Source organism: Pteropus medius, unplaced genomic scaffold, assembly GCF_902729225.1.
Source record: "Pteropus medius unplaced genomic scaffold, Ma_sr-lr_union100, whole genome shotgun sequence".
Taxonomy (NCBI): Eukaryota; Metazoa; Chordata; class Mammalia; order Chiroptera; family Pteropodidae; genus Pteropus; species Pteropus medius.
The window spans coordinates 4,113,966-4,131,663 of record NW_024345481.1 but is presented as its reverse complement, the minus strand read 5'-3'; the positions used below and the strand labels follow the sequence as shown (position 1 = coordinate 4,131,663).

General features: G+C 42.2%; 1 protein-coding gene across 4 annotated transcripts in view; it reads right to left on the bottom strand.

Annotated features, from left to right (window-relative positions):
* Positions 1–17,698, bottom strand: part of SYTL3 (synaptotagmin like 3) — a 74,460-nt gene that overhangs the window by 40,443 nt on the left and 16,319 nt on the right. For all 4 annotated transcript variants that reach the window (XM_039873910.1, XM_039873909.1, XM_039873907.1 and 1 more), the window contains exon 5: positions 8,439–8,503. In XM_039873910.1, coding sequence (XP_039729844.1) covers positions 8,439–8,503 — 65 coding nt within the window. The remainder of the gene's footprint in view (positions 1–8,438; positions 8,504–17,698) is intronic.

Sequence of the window (17,698 nt, the reverse complement as noted above, 5' to 3'; positions counted from 1 at the left end):
TTAAAATAGCAAATTTATATTATGCATATTTTACCATGACTAAAAAACATGAACATGGAGCTCTTAAATTCAAAATGACTTATTTAATTATATGTGAGTCTGGTCTTCTAAAACACATATTCTTATCAAGCTCCCTGGAAACTACCCTAATCGGTTATTTTGGTCTAAATATACGAACATGTGAATTCTTAATTCAAAAATCCTCGTCGGTTCAATATTTCGCCTTGGTTTCCCGTTCTGTTCATTTAAATAGGAAAAGTAATAATGGTCACCGAAAAGTTGTTGCATTTTATCAGCCGATAATCGAGAGCAGAGGGCAGCAAACTCTATCTGTAAAGGGTCAGGTAGCGAATTTTAGGTTTTGCCGGCCACACAGTTGCTGTTGTATCTGCTCAACCACTGTATTGCCAAGTGGCCACAGACAGAAAGAAGTAAGCATGGCCGTGTGCTACTGGAACTTTATTTACAAAATCAAGTGGAGGGCCAGATTTGGCCTGTGTGCTACCGTTTGCCAACCCCCAGCAGAGCAGGGACTATTAAGTAAGATAAAGTATCGAATAGCCTCATAACTAGCCCACTTAATCATAGTTCCCCTTCCAGGCTAAAAGCAAATGGATCAAAACCCAAAAGAAGAAAGTGGGTAGTGAGGTGGTCATAGCAATTCATGGCCAAAGACACAGGTCGCCTAAGGTGGCCTCGTCATCAAGCGGTGGTAAACAGGCCCCAGAGGACAGTGGGAGAGGTAGAGGCACAGAAATGGGAGGAACACTGGGAATCAGAAAGCACCAGAGACACCCCAGTCTCCCGGTGAGATATTTGAGAGTTTATATACATATGTAACTGAGGTATTCAAACTGCCTTGGACAATCTAAGTGATTCAATTATGGAGTTGCTACCATGTACAAAGCCATAGGCATCATGAAATTAAAAAAATGACGAAAATGAACAACCTGCCCCTGAAAGATTATTACCTGGAAAACGAAAGGTTTGAAGGTCGAAGCTTTACTACACTACATAATCATGAAACCTGCCTTGATAGTCTCTGTTCTGACCAGTTTAAATGGATCTGTCTAAAAAAATCTGGCGGGGACATGACAAGCAATCCAATCAGCGGGGAAAATCGCTTCTCACGCACACAGTCCCTTTGGCGGGTTGGTGCTCATTCGGTCTTTCCTCTTAAGGAGAAGAGTGAGAAGAAAATATTCAGCATTTTCTTTAAAATAGGATAAAAGCATATACAAAATGTTATACCTGGGAGAGAGACATGCTTTCATTAGGACACGCTCACATGACAGCAAGCACGTGAACCAGGCACCCGTTGTGTAACTCACAGGAAGCTTTACTGAATCCTCGCAGAATCCGTCTGCTGAATTCCAAGGGCAGGTGGCCTTTACTGAGCCATCAGACAGGCGACAAAGGCAGGGCCTGGCGGTAGAGTCACTAATGTTTACTGGCACCTACTGCTTTTAATTCGTGACCCCGAATGTTTCAAGCCCAGCCAGCTGGAAGCTGTCCCAGCAGCCCTGTGATCAGATGGCCCGTATCCCAGCTGCCCGCGCGGAAAAATAAAACTCTGAAAAGTCACTTGAAGAACTAAATTACATTTACTACTTGGAGGAGGCAATAAAAGTTATTTTCCTTTGTAATTATTAGACATAGTATCATCCTGGTTAGTTATATAGAATGCATCATTGAGACCATTATCAGGGGTTCTGCTAAGGCACAGCCTTCTTAAATTATTTTATTTCCTCAACTGCTAACAATAAAGTGAAAGTCACAGTAGATTTTTTGTATATCACATTTAACTATTTTAACTTTAAAAAGTATTAACATTAAAAGTATTATTATTAATAATGTCATCTTTCTGCTTTTAAACTCAAATATCAAGCAAAAAAAAGTTGCGGCTGTGAACAGTAAGAACCTGTGCATTTACAGCAAGGCGCCAGCAGAGGGCACTATCTTTATATGTTTGGCAAATACCTAAAGAGGAACAAAGATGGGTTTTCAGCTTCAGTTTTCCAGTTATTAGTGTAGAAAATGTCCATAATAATTGTTTATTAACTTTGCTACTTTACCAGTGGCTCTCACACTTAAAGTGCATAAAAGGAATTTCTTGGGGACTCGTTAATATAATATATACTTGGGCCCCACCTGGTCCCATGGAGTCAGGAATACTGCGTTTAAAATAGAAGGCAGCAGATCCTGGTGCAGGGGGTCCCAGAAGCCGCAGTCGAAACCCTCTGCGTGGAGACCGACAAATGCCCAAGGGTGGAGGGACGGGAGGTGACGATATTGGAATGGTCGGGGAACTGCCAGAGACACCCCCGGAGACCCGGTGAAGGCCCCCACACTTCGATCGCTCTGATGCGCCACAGGTGAACTGCAGCTATGGCCTACAAGGAACCGTTTATGACAACGAAACTAAATACCAAATCATAAAATCTTAGAGAAAAAGAGACCAGTCTAATTAGAAAAAAAAAAAAAACTTTTATGGAAAGCAAAATATTTAAGTGCTTTTTGTACCATCTCCCTGCAAAATGAAGAGTTTGAGTTCATTTTTTTTGTTTGTTTTTAAACCTTTTTAATAATTGGAAAATTAGCACAACAAACTGTCACAATTTATAGCTATCGTTATTCTTTGGATTATTAGTCATACCCGGTCTATTTTCTTTTTTTTTTTTTAATTTTAATTGTTTATTGGGGTAACATTGGTTAGTACAATTATATAATTTTCAAGTGTACATTATCATTTGACATCTGTATGTTCTATTGTGTATTTACCACCCAAAGTCCAGTTTCCTTCAGCTACCATATATCTGATCCCCTTTACCCACTTCACCCTCCCCTTGTCCCCCTATATTTGACCTCCTTTACCTCGTCTACCTCCCCTCTCCTCCCCCACTCCACTAGTAACCACTAGCCTATAGTCCACGTCCATGAGTCTCTGTTTGTCTTGTTCATTTGTTGCTTTTAGGTTTATATCCCGCATAAAAGTGATATCATATGATTTTCAACTTTTTCTGTCTGGTTTATTTTGCTTAGCATGATTATCTCGAGGTCCATCCATGTTGTCGCAAATGGCAGTATTTCATCTCTTCTTACGGCTGAGTGATATTCCATTGTATACATGTACCACAGCTTCTTTAGCCAATCATCTATCGTAAGACATTTCGGTTGCTTCCATGTCCTGGCCACTTTGAATAATGCTGCTATGAACATTCGTGTGCAAATATCTTTTTGGATATGGGTTTCCAAGTCTTTGGGGTAAGTTACCTGGTCTATTTTCAAGGGAATTTGGGGAGCATTTATCTTAGATGGCACATATCCAATAGGATCGTTAAAATGAAGAGAAATAAAAGCAGATAAAAAATTAGATAACAGAGAGCATAATGATTCTTGGAATTACTGCAACTGAACTTTAAATTTAGCTCTAGGTTTCCAGGTGCCGAAAAGGAAAAGAAAGCTCACTTTTTAATTTGGGGCGCCTACTGGGCGCTAAGCACTGGCAATGGCGCTACTGCACAGAACATCGACTTTTACCTCCAAACAGCCCAGCCCTTACTTTCTCATCCACTTACTCATTTACTCATAGCTCCTACCCTCAAAGGATTCAAAACCTGGTTAGGACACACTGGCCGAGAGTTGCAGCTGAACAAGGCTGCATCACGTGGCGTCCACGCGCCAGAACCCCCTGCCTCTCGGGGCTGGGATAAAGGTGAGCAGTGCCCCAGGCCTGTGCAGTCGATGGCCCTGGATGACAAACCAGTGGGAAGGAGACTCGTTACATAACCAACGGCGTTAGGAAACCTGACGGTCGGGAGGAAAAAATAAAATGAGATCCGGCCTCCTGAGGCATGGTGAAGACTTAAACGTAAATAAAAGCATAGAAATTAGAAGAAAACGTGGCTACCTAACCAATGATAAAGAAAGGAAAGAGTATTTAAGCATAAAAGCAAAGGAAGAAATTGCCCAGGAAAAGGTAGATTCGATTACAAATGGGAAAGAATGTCAGTATGTCAAAAAGCAGAAAGGTACAATCTACGTGAATGAAAAGGGCTAAGAGCCTTAACATCTGAAGAACACCTACAGAAGATGAAAAAGGCAGGAAACAGTCAATCGCATTCGTGATGAGATGAATTCAAATTAAAACGACGAGAAACCATTTTGGACTACCTATATGGTTTTACTACATTGACAAAGCTGTTTTGTTTGTTTGTTTTTAAGGACAATTCCAGACTTATCTGCCTTTCTGGAGGCAATGTTCCTACCCTGTCCCCCTGTCCTTCTGTTTCTAGAACTATCCGGAGACATGCCAAAGACTTACTCACAGGGTTGTTCGTTGCACTGTTACTTATTGTTTTAATATTGTAAACTCCTGGAAATGTAACAGCAAAACTGGAAAATCCCTACCCAACGACAGCAGTTTGGTTAAACAGATGACGACAGACTCCAATGATAGAACGAGATGCAGTCATGAGAAATCAGAGTGAAGTCGCTGTATTTTTAACATTACTAGTTATGCTTTTCTTCATTTCTCAATTTTTTAAACAAAATTTTTTTTTCGTTCAGAATAAAGTCACAGATGTAATTTGAAATTGTGTTCCAAGGGATGGGATTTAATGGGGCCAGAGCATGGTAAGAGGCCCACTCACACACCCTGTAAATGAATACACACTTCCCAGAGGGTAATTTGGCAAAGCATATTAAAGCCTTCACATGTGCACGCATTCGGCCAGTTCTTCTTCTAAGAATCTATCTGAAGGAAACAAACAGAGATGCCAAGATATCTGTACAGGATGTTCTCACAGGATTATCTGTAATATAAAAATTTGAATACGATACACTCACTGACAGGAGGAAACCGGTTGAATAAATGGTAGCATCCATCTGAGGTATGTTATGCAGTGGTCCGTATATGGTGGAAGAAGTCTTAATAGCATAGGGACATGTTTATGCTAAGCTGAATTTTAAAAGCAAGATAGAAACCTATATATAGTCACAAACACAGGCAAGGATTCTTGCCTCCTGATAGTGACAGCCTTGTGCGGTCCCCTCCCACCCTGCCTCGAGCTCACAGGTATAACCATAGGCTATAGCAGAAACGACAGGGTGTGACTTCGGAAGCCAGGCTGTGAAAGATATTGATAGAGACAGAAAGTAGCATAGAGGTTACTAGGGGCTTTGGGGGGGTGGGGACGGGGATGGGGAGTCATCACTTCATGGGGACGGACTTTCAGTTTGGGATGACGAAAAAGTTCTGGAGATGGATGGCGGTGATGGTTGCAAACACTGTGAATGCGCTTCATGCCATCGAACCGCAGAGCTAAAAATGGTTAAAATGGTAAAGTTAACCTTTACCGTTAATATTTAACAGTAACTAATGGCAATTAAAATGATCAATTTAATATTTACCATTTAAATTTAATATTTTACCATAATAAAAAAAAATCTTTTTAAGGTATTGCAAGGCTCTGCCTCTGTCTCTGCTGGGTCCCACGGTGGAAGCCCCGCCCCCTCAGAGGGCGCTCTGACCGCAGGGAGACTGAGGGGCCAGGTGTGTGCGTGAGCCCCTGAGAAAGCAGATCCTCCCGCGCCCGCCACGCCTTCAGCCAAAGACGACAACCATGTTAAGTAGTAACAACGCTGATTGCTTTCAGCCGCTAAGTTCTGGAAGACTTTCTTATTCAGCAGCAGGTAACTAATGCGGAGAAAGAGGCTCAGGTTTGAGCTGTCTCCGACCCTTTTCGGGCTTAAACCACCGCTTGTTTTTCTAGCTTTCACTCTGGCTGCGGAAGGCTGACAAGAGCCACATCCACAGTTACAACTAGAACACTAGGTAACACGCAGGTTCAGAATCCTTCTGGAACACGCGGCCAGCGGCAGTGGCAGCTGGGGGCGGGGCGGTGCTGGAGGGAAACGGAGTCAGGAGGAGGGGGGGCTTTGCTCCTTCCTGCCGGCCCCTGTGCCTGTCACCATCCACTCAGCAGTGGCCCTGGGCGGCGGCTGCTCCCTGCAGCTGCCACCTCTGTGTTTCCTCAGGGTTTCTTTCTTTGCCTTTTTAGTCCTCCAATAACACCTGTTTAACCAGTTCCCTAAATTAAATCCTCTTTGTTCACATCACCACGTGGTGTCTGTTTTCCTAACAGACACAGTGCGGGACAGGAACACAATCCCACTCATCAAGCATGGTGACAGGTTCTCTCTGAGGAGCAGGGATATAAGAGCTCCCCCCTGTCCAGGTAAGCCTCCATCATCTGACCTTGACGCCATTCCCGGCTGTCCCCTCCACCCCCACGCCCCCGCGGTCTAGCTCACCGTGCTCTTAGTCACCCCCACAGGACATTTCCCTTCATCTCCCCACGCCTCCTGAGCCCCGCTCCACTCAAGTCAGACACTGAGAAAACGAGACGCCTCATCTTTCTAGGAAACACCATAGAGAAGGGAGGGTTTGGTGTTTTGGTTGCTTGGTTGGTTGGTTTTGCCCCTTGGAAGAAATAATGAAAATGAAAAGAACGATTTCGATTAGGCTGATGTTTTCATTCTTATAGAAAGCCACTGAACAGGAAAAAGAAGCCCAGGAGCTCGTCTCATCTCTTTCCTGCTCTACTCCTTATCGCAAGTTCGCCACCAGCTGACCTTCTCCGACTCACTTCGACGAGATGGCAGGAAGATGATGTGCTTGTGAGCACGCATCCGTGCACACTGAAGCACACGCACAGAAGCACACATGCACACCCAGGAGTGCACGAGCATGCATACACACGTATTCCAGTCTGCATATCAATTTACCTCACTGAAACGATGCTACTAAAACTTCCAAAGATATATTAAACAAAAAACAAAAAAAAAACAAAAAAAACACTCCAGGACACGTCTTCACGGAGCTGATACTGAGAAATAACAGAAACTACATTCCCTACAGCCTCACTGCCCACGAACTAGAACCGAGTGAAAAAAATGAGAGTCTCTCTACCACCTGAGGAAGACCCCAGGGCCCCAGCAAAAAAAACTAGTTTAAAGAAACAAAACAAAGCAACAAAACTTAGAGAAAGACCCCATGCTGCCTTTGCTCTATGGGGCCTACGGCAAAACCTGGTGCTTGGAAACCGTAGCTGTTATGTCAATGGTTCGTGATGCGCTCCGAAAGGCCTCAGTACATGAACAGATATGCAGTGTATCTGGGACACTGGACTTTCTGGACAGGTGGTATGTAGGGAAGAAAGTGTTAACAGGGCTCATTGGGGTGAGGAGAAGGCGGTCATGAAAAACGGCTGAGAAACACAGTCTAGACGAAGTCACACACACTGGCCTCATTCTGGTTGCTCAGACATTCCCACTAGTGGTATAGTTCCCTCCAGATTCCTATAAACTCGGACCAAACATAGTTTTTTCTTGAGTAAGAAGAGTCAGGAATAGGATCCAGGGGAGAATTTAGACCGAGCGAACACAAACAAACCTCGGCTAACGGTGCCTTTGTGGAAGCTGAGAGCCAGCGCTCAAGCCGGACCTTCTGCCGTTGGCCAACGCATTTTGGGTTGATGCCAAAGAGCTTATTTTTCTACTTCAAGTTACCCCATTCCCTCTAGGTCAGTCCAGGCTCCCTCAAGTGCCGTCCTCACTGCCACTCACACATCACAGAGGAGAGGCCCCCTGTGTTACCACTGTAGACAGACGTGACTCACCCGTCTTCACTTTGAGGACACATGTGTGCACCCGATAAGTTACTGTCTTATCTGTACCGCTCACGTCCTCTGACGGGACACTTCCGTAACCACAATACAATCAGCTCTCTCTGTGGTTTTGTGTCCCAGCAACTGATTACACCGTTATACCGACTTTGCAAATATTTTATGAGACATTCATGGTACGTGGACCAAATACGCACTCCCACTCACGTAACCACGACGTGCTCACTTCATCATCACCAACGTCTGCGTGATCCTAAGGCTATCCACTTGCTGTTCATGCAACCATCTCATCGAGTATCATGAACAAGGTTTTGTGCTTGGTGCTGTGAGAGCCAGAGAGATTTCAAAGCACAGTTTCTGCTTGCAGAGCGAGAGAGAAGTGCACGAATAATGATATACTGTGAGGTACTTTCAACAATTCTGGAAGAGATGGGCACGTCAGAGCTGCTGGTGTTTCAGAGGGGGGAGACATCACTGCCAGAAGCAGGAAGTCAGGGAAACGTCACGTCGACAGGTGGATTTCGGCAGGTAGAAATGGGGGTAGAGAGGGCAGCGTCACGAGCAAAGGTGGGGAACGGCAGGGGTCGAGGGGCAGAGGCAGGAAAGTAGAAACAAATGCCCCAGGAAGATGGGAGGCGGAGGCCTGTCTACCTCGTCCCGTACAGCCTTTCATATCCAAAAGTCTGAAACCGAATATTTTACAACTAGAATATATCATTTTACTTTAGTGAAGATTTTAAGAACATTTACCTTCAGCTGGAAATTTCTTGGCTCGTTCCTCAAAGAACCATTCTCCGGTTTTTATTTTCACATTTCTGAAAAACAAGCAGAAGGGTTGCCTCAGCCAGAGATGTGGATACGGCAGTGCTGGGTTAGAGGCAGGTGGATAGCATCACGTATATTAGTCTGGCGAGGGACGTCAGAATCAAATTTCAGGCCCAACCCCTAACTTCACCGATTTCCCAGAGAGGTTAAGAGGCAAAGTGAGGAATCTCTACTTGGACATATTTTACCTTATATGTAATAAGTACATGTAATATAGTCATATTAACCTGTGCATGTGCCCAACACATAATAAGTATTTAATGCCTTCTGAATAAATATACGAGAAACAAAATTGAATACACAGATTTTGTATTATTAAGTCACACACCTGAAATTCATATAATGTTATTAGCCAATGTTACCCCCAATACATTTAACTTAAAAAAATAAAATAAAAGATAATAACATCATATTTACGGTGGGAAGCAATGGTATAAAGGATAAACTACAAAAAAAAAACTCCATGCCTTCTGTTTGCTAAGAGGAAGATCGTCCTTAGCTTAGTTTAAGGTGAGTTTGAGTTAGCCACATTTACCAAGAGCCAACAGAGAAGGTTCCAGGGAGGACGTGAAGTCTGGGACATCGGATCAACGTGCCTCAGTGGAGATTTGGTGACCGGGGTCCTAGTGGACCACTTGAGAAGCCGGGAAAACAACTTCTTAGCCAGCCGGTCTGAGAGCAGCTCCTTCCTTTAGTCACATAGACTAGAGAGCAGCTCGGGGGACACTTTCATATGACCACTGCTTGAAACTGAAGTCCTAAAGTGTGTTTTGACAGTTTCCAAATTTCTGGTGAAACCCCCCGCAACCTCGAAGAACCTTGGAGAGGCAGGATTGTTAATATCCTTTTAGGATGTAAGAAGGTAAACACACAGATAAATTCTTCACGCCCTTAAAATAATTTGCCACAAAACCTGACAATTCCTTGGTTATGTAAGTTTAAGAAAAATCTAAAACTTCACCTCATGGCAAATTCTGTTACGGTATCTACTGAAAGATGCTGCCCATCAGGCTCTTTTAGGCTAAGTATGAGCTCCAATGGCGTTTTTAAAGTTAATGCTTACCAATGCCGTCAGTGTAAGTAAATTCACTAATATACACTAATCCACCTGTTTTTGTTTTTAAAGAAATAGCCTGTCTTTCCCATGCAGTTCTAGTGGTTGTCAGAGGCAGCAACCAACTTCCTTCCCTTCATCTGGTTAGAAACTATTAAAATCTCTGATTAGTACATAAATGATTTTTTTCCAATACTTAGTGACTAGAAGGAAATCATACATAGAGCATTTATAAATTTTGATAATCAGTCACTACTACTCAGAGCTAAAAATATATAAAGTGTTCAGCTGTGATATGTCTCTAGAGAGACAGGGAAATGTTTGCAGCCAGAACATCAGGAACTCGACTATCTAGTCTACTAAGTCAACACAAAACGTTTTAAGAAGAACTCGACAACTCAGCAGAAGTTACATTTCCCTCTGGCCCTTGAAATAAGGCAGAGGGACAAAAACCAGGGCAGATTTGGAGAGATTAAAGGGGTGGTGAATTCACACTCCTTCCAAGTGTCTATTTCTGAGGATATCTCGTTCTTACAGGCAGGACAAGGTCCAACCGTTAGATGAGGAGAACGGGTTAGCAAAATCAACGGTGGAAACAAGGAGCCTTTGTCTGATAAATCAACTTTACTTCCTGGGTTTTGATGGTGGTGACCCGTCTCAGTTAATTACTCTCTCACACTCTCCAGCTCCTCATCCTTGTGACCAAAAGCATTCATATACGAGACAAGTGTGGAGATGGAGCGAGGCCTCAGACTGGAAGAGAGATCAGAGCTAAGATGCAGCAACAAATCTAACCATGACCCTCTCTGTGGTCAGCTAAGCTGGCCAGACACAGGCCACGAATGAGAAGTAAACACGCACACAGACACACAATGACAAAAAATGAAAAACGGTTAAGGGGAAGGGGGAGAGGAAGGTGAAGACACCTGAGTAAATTATCATAGCGAATTACTACCAAGTCCTCCCCCAGCCCTGGTTTCAGAACCCACACGAGAAGCAGATAAATCACAATGCTAGTCACCTAGTGCTAGGCATCGAATGTAACCTTCTAACCATCTTACTGATTCCCAGCTGTCACTTGTGAAGTTCAAACAGGAGCTTATTTGTCACGGAGCGATTTGGTCACAAACCCACAGGTCTCTTGGACTTATCTGTGATTAAAGAAAGGAAGGGGAAAACACCACAGTTCTAAACCAAATGACGGCCAGCATTTTTCGCCTTTCAGTCTGTTTCCTTCGAGAACTAGATCTGAGCTGGATCTCCATTAATAATTCTTGCAGAGTCAGACGTTTCATAAGCAATTATTCTCGGTACCTTTCACAAGGGCTCCCTGTTGTCACAAATCCCAAGTTTCAAAAGGAAGACCATTCATTGTTCTTAGTATCTAAAACAGAGGTAAGCAGACCTTGCAGTGGTGGCACCTGCAGTGTCTCTGTCCTCGTTAGGGCCAACACGGGGTAGCCCGACTCACCGTAACCAAAGGAAGCATTCCCTATTTCTTCCCAGACAACTAATCAAGAATCTGGCTATGAAAGCTTCTTGGAACATTTTCTGAGCTCGGCAATAGGTTAATGCTTTTACACTTCCTCAAACAGAATCACGACTTGCTTCGTTAAAACATTTTCAATCAATCGGCAAATATATCTCAAAAAAACAAAAGCCAGGGCGATGGAGAAAGCAGGAGGTGTATATAGAGTCAGGAGATCTGAGTTCTCTGGGTATCTGACCTTTCCTCGAACTCTGCATGAGGGTCACTGTAATGGGAGCTGCCAAGCACAGCTACAGGGAGGCTCTTGATAAACTTCTGGAGGCTCCAAAGTCCATTTCCATAGGCTTCAACTCTGCCGATGCTGTCATTTCATTAGCAAATGAGAAATGGCTGTTGAAAAGCACTTTGCAAATTCTAGCACACGAACGGTCCACAGTACAATGAATGGACGACCCTGACAGTTTGACCTCCTTACTATCAGCAAGCAGCGAGCCAACAGGCCTCCTGGAATGCATTTTTATTTTGCATCCAGAGTACTCCAATGTGCAGGTGGTTAAGTTGTCCACGCTTTATGCTCCCGAAAAACTCAGCATAACGTCCCTGGAGTCACTCAATGTATTTTCCACCATTCAACAGACAGAGGTGCAAGGAAAATCGGTCTGTAAACGCATGAATGCTGAAAGAAGCACATTTCCAACCAGTGCCCTGATGGCACGAAGCCTCAAGCGAGGCCTGGTGGCTCGTCAAACAACCTGCAAACACTCCAAAGGAAGAAGCCGAAGATCGTAAAACTGAGATCAGCCTAACTATTCTGAGCTAGCTTGTCCAACCGGGAGGTGATTCCCAGCTGAGATCGTCCTGTGCACGCATACAGTTGGCATTTGTTGTCCTTCAAATCATCTAAGACGATTTTTAGTTACAAAGCAAAACAGTTGCATTTTTTTTTTTCCATTAGCTCGGTTGATCTGATTTCAACGTTCTTACAGGAAAAAAAGACTGATCGTTGTGATTAAATCCTAGGTAACTGGGAGAGAAGTCATAGCATCGAGATGAAGATTAAAACGAAAAAACAAAAACGATTTTATCAAGCTGCTGCCACCGCTTCATGCAAAACGCTGAACGCTTGCCTTTGCTCGACCTCACAGAGAAGACAGGTCCCTGCTGTGCCCTCTTCAGTGCTGAGTTCACAGCTCTGAGCTGTTGGAGGCGCATGGCAGGGGCCAGTGAATACGAGTGGGTGGGTGAATGAAGGAACAGCCCCACGTCTGCAGGGAGCACCGATTTGCGGGGATAATTCGGAGCGCTGGTGACAGCATGCACGTGCCCTCTAAACACACAGGGGGGGCTCGCGAATCCAGGCGCCCAGCAGAAACTGAATGAGGAGAGTGGGCTGGGTCTGAGAGAGTGGGGAGCAGTGGGTACCGTGGAGACCTGGAGAACCCATTGGGTTCCAGGTCCCATTTTTAGGCATTAAGTGATAAATATTAGACAAGGTCTGTGGGCTGTTGACAGCCTGTTGGCCACAGGTTTGTGCTTTCCAGTTTGTTGTATCAGATAGTCAACAAAAGGAAGAAAAATTCTGCAGCCAGACAAAGCTGTACTTGTTAAGTCCTCGACTATGAAAATCAGTGTAGATGCTGTGCATTGCCCATGGATCCAAAAAGGGGTCCACCACCACGAAAGAGGCCGTGAGGAGGGCAAAGGAGAAGGAACACCTACTCGCTGTTGGCACAACCCCAACCCGAAGTCTGGAAAGTCAGCGAGAGCCTGTGACGCGATGCCACAGGCAGGAGAAACGGAGTCCCAAAGCCCAGAGAAGCGCTTCCTCTGCTCACGCATCACTGAGAGGACCAAGGAAAGTTCCAGAAAGTAGTTAGTCTCCAAAAACGTTCAAGACCCACCTCTATGAAAAGGAAATGGAAAGACATAAGGAAAAACCAGGCTGAATAAAAGAGACAACAGACTGGAATAAAAGAAGATTTAGGAAACTAATAAGTCAAAAGCAGAACGAACCGTTTTACCAACATGGAAGGAGCAAAGCGGAGAGTCTGGAAAGTTAAATTGGTGAGGCTGATGTTAGAGGTGCTTTCGAAGAACGTGACAAAGAAGAAAAAGACGTTAAATTTTGAAGGGGAAGATAATACGGATGGAGGATAGAGAATGAGGCCAACCTATGTCTGAAAAGTTTTTCCCAAAGAAGCCAGAGTGAGAGGCATAAAAGAATAATGCAGATAATCAGACCTGAGTAAAGAAAATGGTACAGGCAAGGCTCCACTCATCAAATTAGCAGCCTCTATCAAAACCCAAACAGAAAATAACAAGTGTTGCTGAGAATGCAGAGAATCTGGAACCTTGAGTACTATCGGTGGGGATGTAAAATGATACAGCTGCTATGAAACAATATGGTAGGTCTTCAAAACATTAATGTAACCTAACAATTCTACTTCTGGGCAGACACATGAAAGGCTGAAAGCTGAGTGTCCAAGAAATATTTGACACCCATGTTTATAGCACCATCATCCATAATAGCCCAAAATCGGAAGCAACCCAAGTGTCCGTCAACGGATTAACAGATAAACAAAATGTGGTCTATACATACAATGAAATATTATTCAGCTTTAAAGAGGAAGGAAATCCGTCCACATGACCACAGGGATGGACCTTAAGGACTTATGATAAGTGAGATAAGCCATCTCGAAAAGACAAATACCGTGTGATTCCTCTGACATAGAGTCCCTAGAGTAGTGAAAATTCATAAAGACAGTGGTGGCCAGGGGCTGGGGGAGGGGAAAAGGGAGTTGTTTCATGGGTACAGAGTTTCAGTTTAGGAAGACAAAAAAGTTCTGGAGATGGATGATGGTGACTGTTGTACAACAGCGTGAATACACTTCACGCCACTGAACTGTCCACTTAAAAAGGTTAAGATGGTAAACTTTATGTCATGCATATTTTACCACAATTAAAAAAAAATTAAAGAAGCAAATCCAAGGGCTAGGCAGCTCAAAAGAATTTTCTTTATCTCATAAAAATCAATATGGAGAGACTCATTCCCAGACACATACTAGAAACTGTTTTTAATTACAAGAATACAGGAAAAAAACCCAACATATTTCTAGTACATAAAAACCAGATGATCAATAAAGAAATAAAAATAAAAATAACCTCAGATGTCTCTGTCATATTAAATTCAAAAAGACAAGAACAAATGCATTTATGAAATTTTGAAATGAAAAGATTGAGACTCGAGATTTAAAAACCCAGTGAAGTTGTCACTCACGAGGGAAGGCCACTGAAGGCATCCTCAGATGTGTGATGGCATAGAACATATGCCACCCACATGCTCTTCTAGAGAAAGATAACTTTGGATCAAAAAAAAAAGAACTAGAAAATTGAGAAATCATGGTCTCAAACGATTAGCAATAAGCCCTTGAATTGGTTAAAATATAGAATCGGTATAATGATTGTTATAAAAATCATTATAAAACTATGTAGGTGACAAAAATAATTATTGAAGGAGGTATTCTAAAACATAAAAAGTCATAATTAAAAATAATGTAGATATTTCAAAATGACTGGCTGAATAAATAAAATTCTTTAGGGAACAGTTCCATCTCTGTGAATTTGTCTGCTCTCGGTACCTCATGCAAGTGGAATCACAATATTTTCCCTCCTACGTCTGTCTTATTTCACGTAGCATGATGTTCCCAAGGTTCACCCACATTTTTGCATGTGTCAGAATTTCACTCTTTTTTATGGCTGAATAATATTTTGCAATGCATGTGAAATATAAATACCATATTTTGTTTATCCATTCAACTTGATGGATACTGGGTTATTTCTACCTGTGATTATTATAAATAATGCTGTTATGAACCTTGGCTTAATGTTTGAAGTACAGTTTGAAAGCTATGATATTGTGAAAACCAACATTAATATTTTCATTTTGTGATTTGACGTGGAAGAAGTTTTCGCAATGCACTCGCTCTTAGGGTCTGTCAGCATTTATAATAAGATTCAAATTTTAAATACTCGTTTCCTAAATAGAACTCAAAATTAACTCGGATGCCTTTACCACATAAGATTATATGTTATATCGGCCGTTACGCACATCTTAATGTCCATCCAGGCATAAAGGTAACAAATTTACCAGCCCTAGATTGTGGAGCCTGAGAACTCCGAGTGAAATGCAAAGTAATCATTTCAGACTTGGCAAAAACTCGGCCAGCCTTTGAGGACTCTGTTTAAGGAAGCAGTTTCACTGCCTCTTACGATTTTACAATTAAAAAAATAATAATTTTAAAAGGAAGAAGGAATAACCGGTTTCTTATCTGATGACTTCTTTACCGTAAGTTATAAAAGTACTGTTCATATGGGTAGCAAAGTATATAGCGGAATTAAGCAGATTAATTTCTTTCCTTTTAAAGAATCGGTTTTGTTAATTACTAAAAAAAAATCACTAAGTGTCAGTTTGAGTCTGTGAAAGATATTACAAAAACGAATCCCATTTCCTCAGAGCATCATAAAGCTAGAAGGCATTTCAGAGGCAATAACAGATCAGCTTTCACGCTGGGCAGAAATCCGTGGACAACCTTCTTTCAACAAAAAGAAGAGCTTCTTAATGCTGATTCTTAAATATCTGCATTAAGAAAACAGTGCAGCAGTTGAATCGTCTAAAATCGTTGAACCCACATATGATTTCTATTTGTCATTGGAATCCACTTGGTCTGATCTATGGACATGTGTGTGCTATTGTGGAGAGTCTTATGAAAACAAGATATAAAAGGTGCTACATCTGCCAGCGCCTTTAACTCTGGGTACTGACTTAATCCGTGCCCTTGACGCTAGCCTACGCTCCAGCCTACAGTGGTCGCCAAGCGGCACCTCCCCACCAAGCAGAGTGCCACCTCAGGAAAACGGCCCCTGGTACCACCACCTGTCCTTGCAGGGCAAGAGATTTCAACTGAACTGAGTGAGGTGACAACTTTGAGTAGAAACAAAATAGTTAATAATACAGGTAGTTTACTCATCTCAAAAAGGTTTTAAAAGCAAGAGCTAACATGACTGATCAAGTGCTGATCACAGAACATTTCGACTTCAGCGAAAGCAATGGCTCTCAAACACTGTGAAAGCATTCCCTTTAGGAGGCGAAAAATAAACTTTTCAAAAAGTACCCCATAAATTTCCACTTTTTGTTAACAAGGCTTCGAACACTATCAAATAATCATTTCTCTCATTCAGCCGATGGATTAAAAAAATCACAATCCCACATAAAATTATCATCTATCCCATTCCTACAGAAAGCAGTGCATGGGGGGATATATTATATATATGTTATATATGTTATATATATATATAATATATATTATATTATATATATGTTATATGTATTATATATATATGTTATATGTATTATATATATATTATATTATATATATGTTATATGTATTATATAATATATATTATATATATATAACATATATAACATATATATAATATATAATATAATGTGAAACAGCCAAGCTATACTGTGAGAACTAAAACAAAACAAAATCATTTCTAATTAAAAAAAAAAAGAAAAGAAAAACTATTTCAAAGGACAAAAGGCTTTTCCTTGTGAAATTAGTCTTAGAGAGTGACTTCTTGAAAATTTATAAATGTACAAAGATGTAAACCATTTTATTCGCTATATTTAACTTGCTGATATACGCTTTTTCATGTGATGCTCAGGCACATAGTTTCTATCAGCAACGTTAAAAATCACATTAGAAAAAAAAAAATCAAGCTCTGAAACAGAAGACAGGCAGTGGAGAAATGTTATTTTGACCTTGGTGCCGAGCTAAATCCTTCCTTGGCCAACTCTCCTATAACTGGCGTTCTAGTTTTTTTTAAAATCTTTCACACGGTACATCTTTTACCGACTTGAAGAGTAGAAGTATTTACAGTAATTAGTGTGAATTACTCCTTCTTTATACATTAGCTATTTGCCTTTGTGGATATAAAGTGCTGATTCATTATTTTATCAAAACATGAAAATATTGGGAGTATCAGTCTGAAATTTCAAAGATTACGTTTTCCAAACTCTAGGAATTTCTACTTTAAGCAAGAAATATAATTGCTATAGAACTTGTTTTGAAAAGTCACTTGGTTTTCAATAATAATAATAAAACACCTGCACCACTTGAGAAATCTTGTTTCAGAATTCGGGAGTTGGCTGCTTTGCTTTCCCCCATGAAATCTGTATCAGTGATCTATCACTACAGGACAAACGGAACTACCCCCAGACTCAGCAGGCAGTAGCAGGGAACCATATTTCAGTGCTCGTGAGTCTAAGGTGGGCTTGGCAGTTCTGCTCATCGGGGTCAGGCTATCTGATGCAGCCTGGGCTCTCTCACACATCTGAGGCTTGAGCCCTGCCAGCTGCACAACTCAGCTGTGGTCTGTGCCCTGTAACCCTGCAGCAGGCTGGCCTGCCTTGCCACAGAGGCAGGACACGGTCCCTTGAGTAGGGAGCATACATATAAATATATATATGGAGGCCTAGCTCCCAGGGAGGGACACAATGTCACATCTGCTGCTTGATGTTGGTCAAAGCAAGCGACAAGCCAGCCCAGAGTCACGGGGTGGGGAAACAGTCCCTGGGTC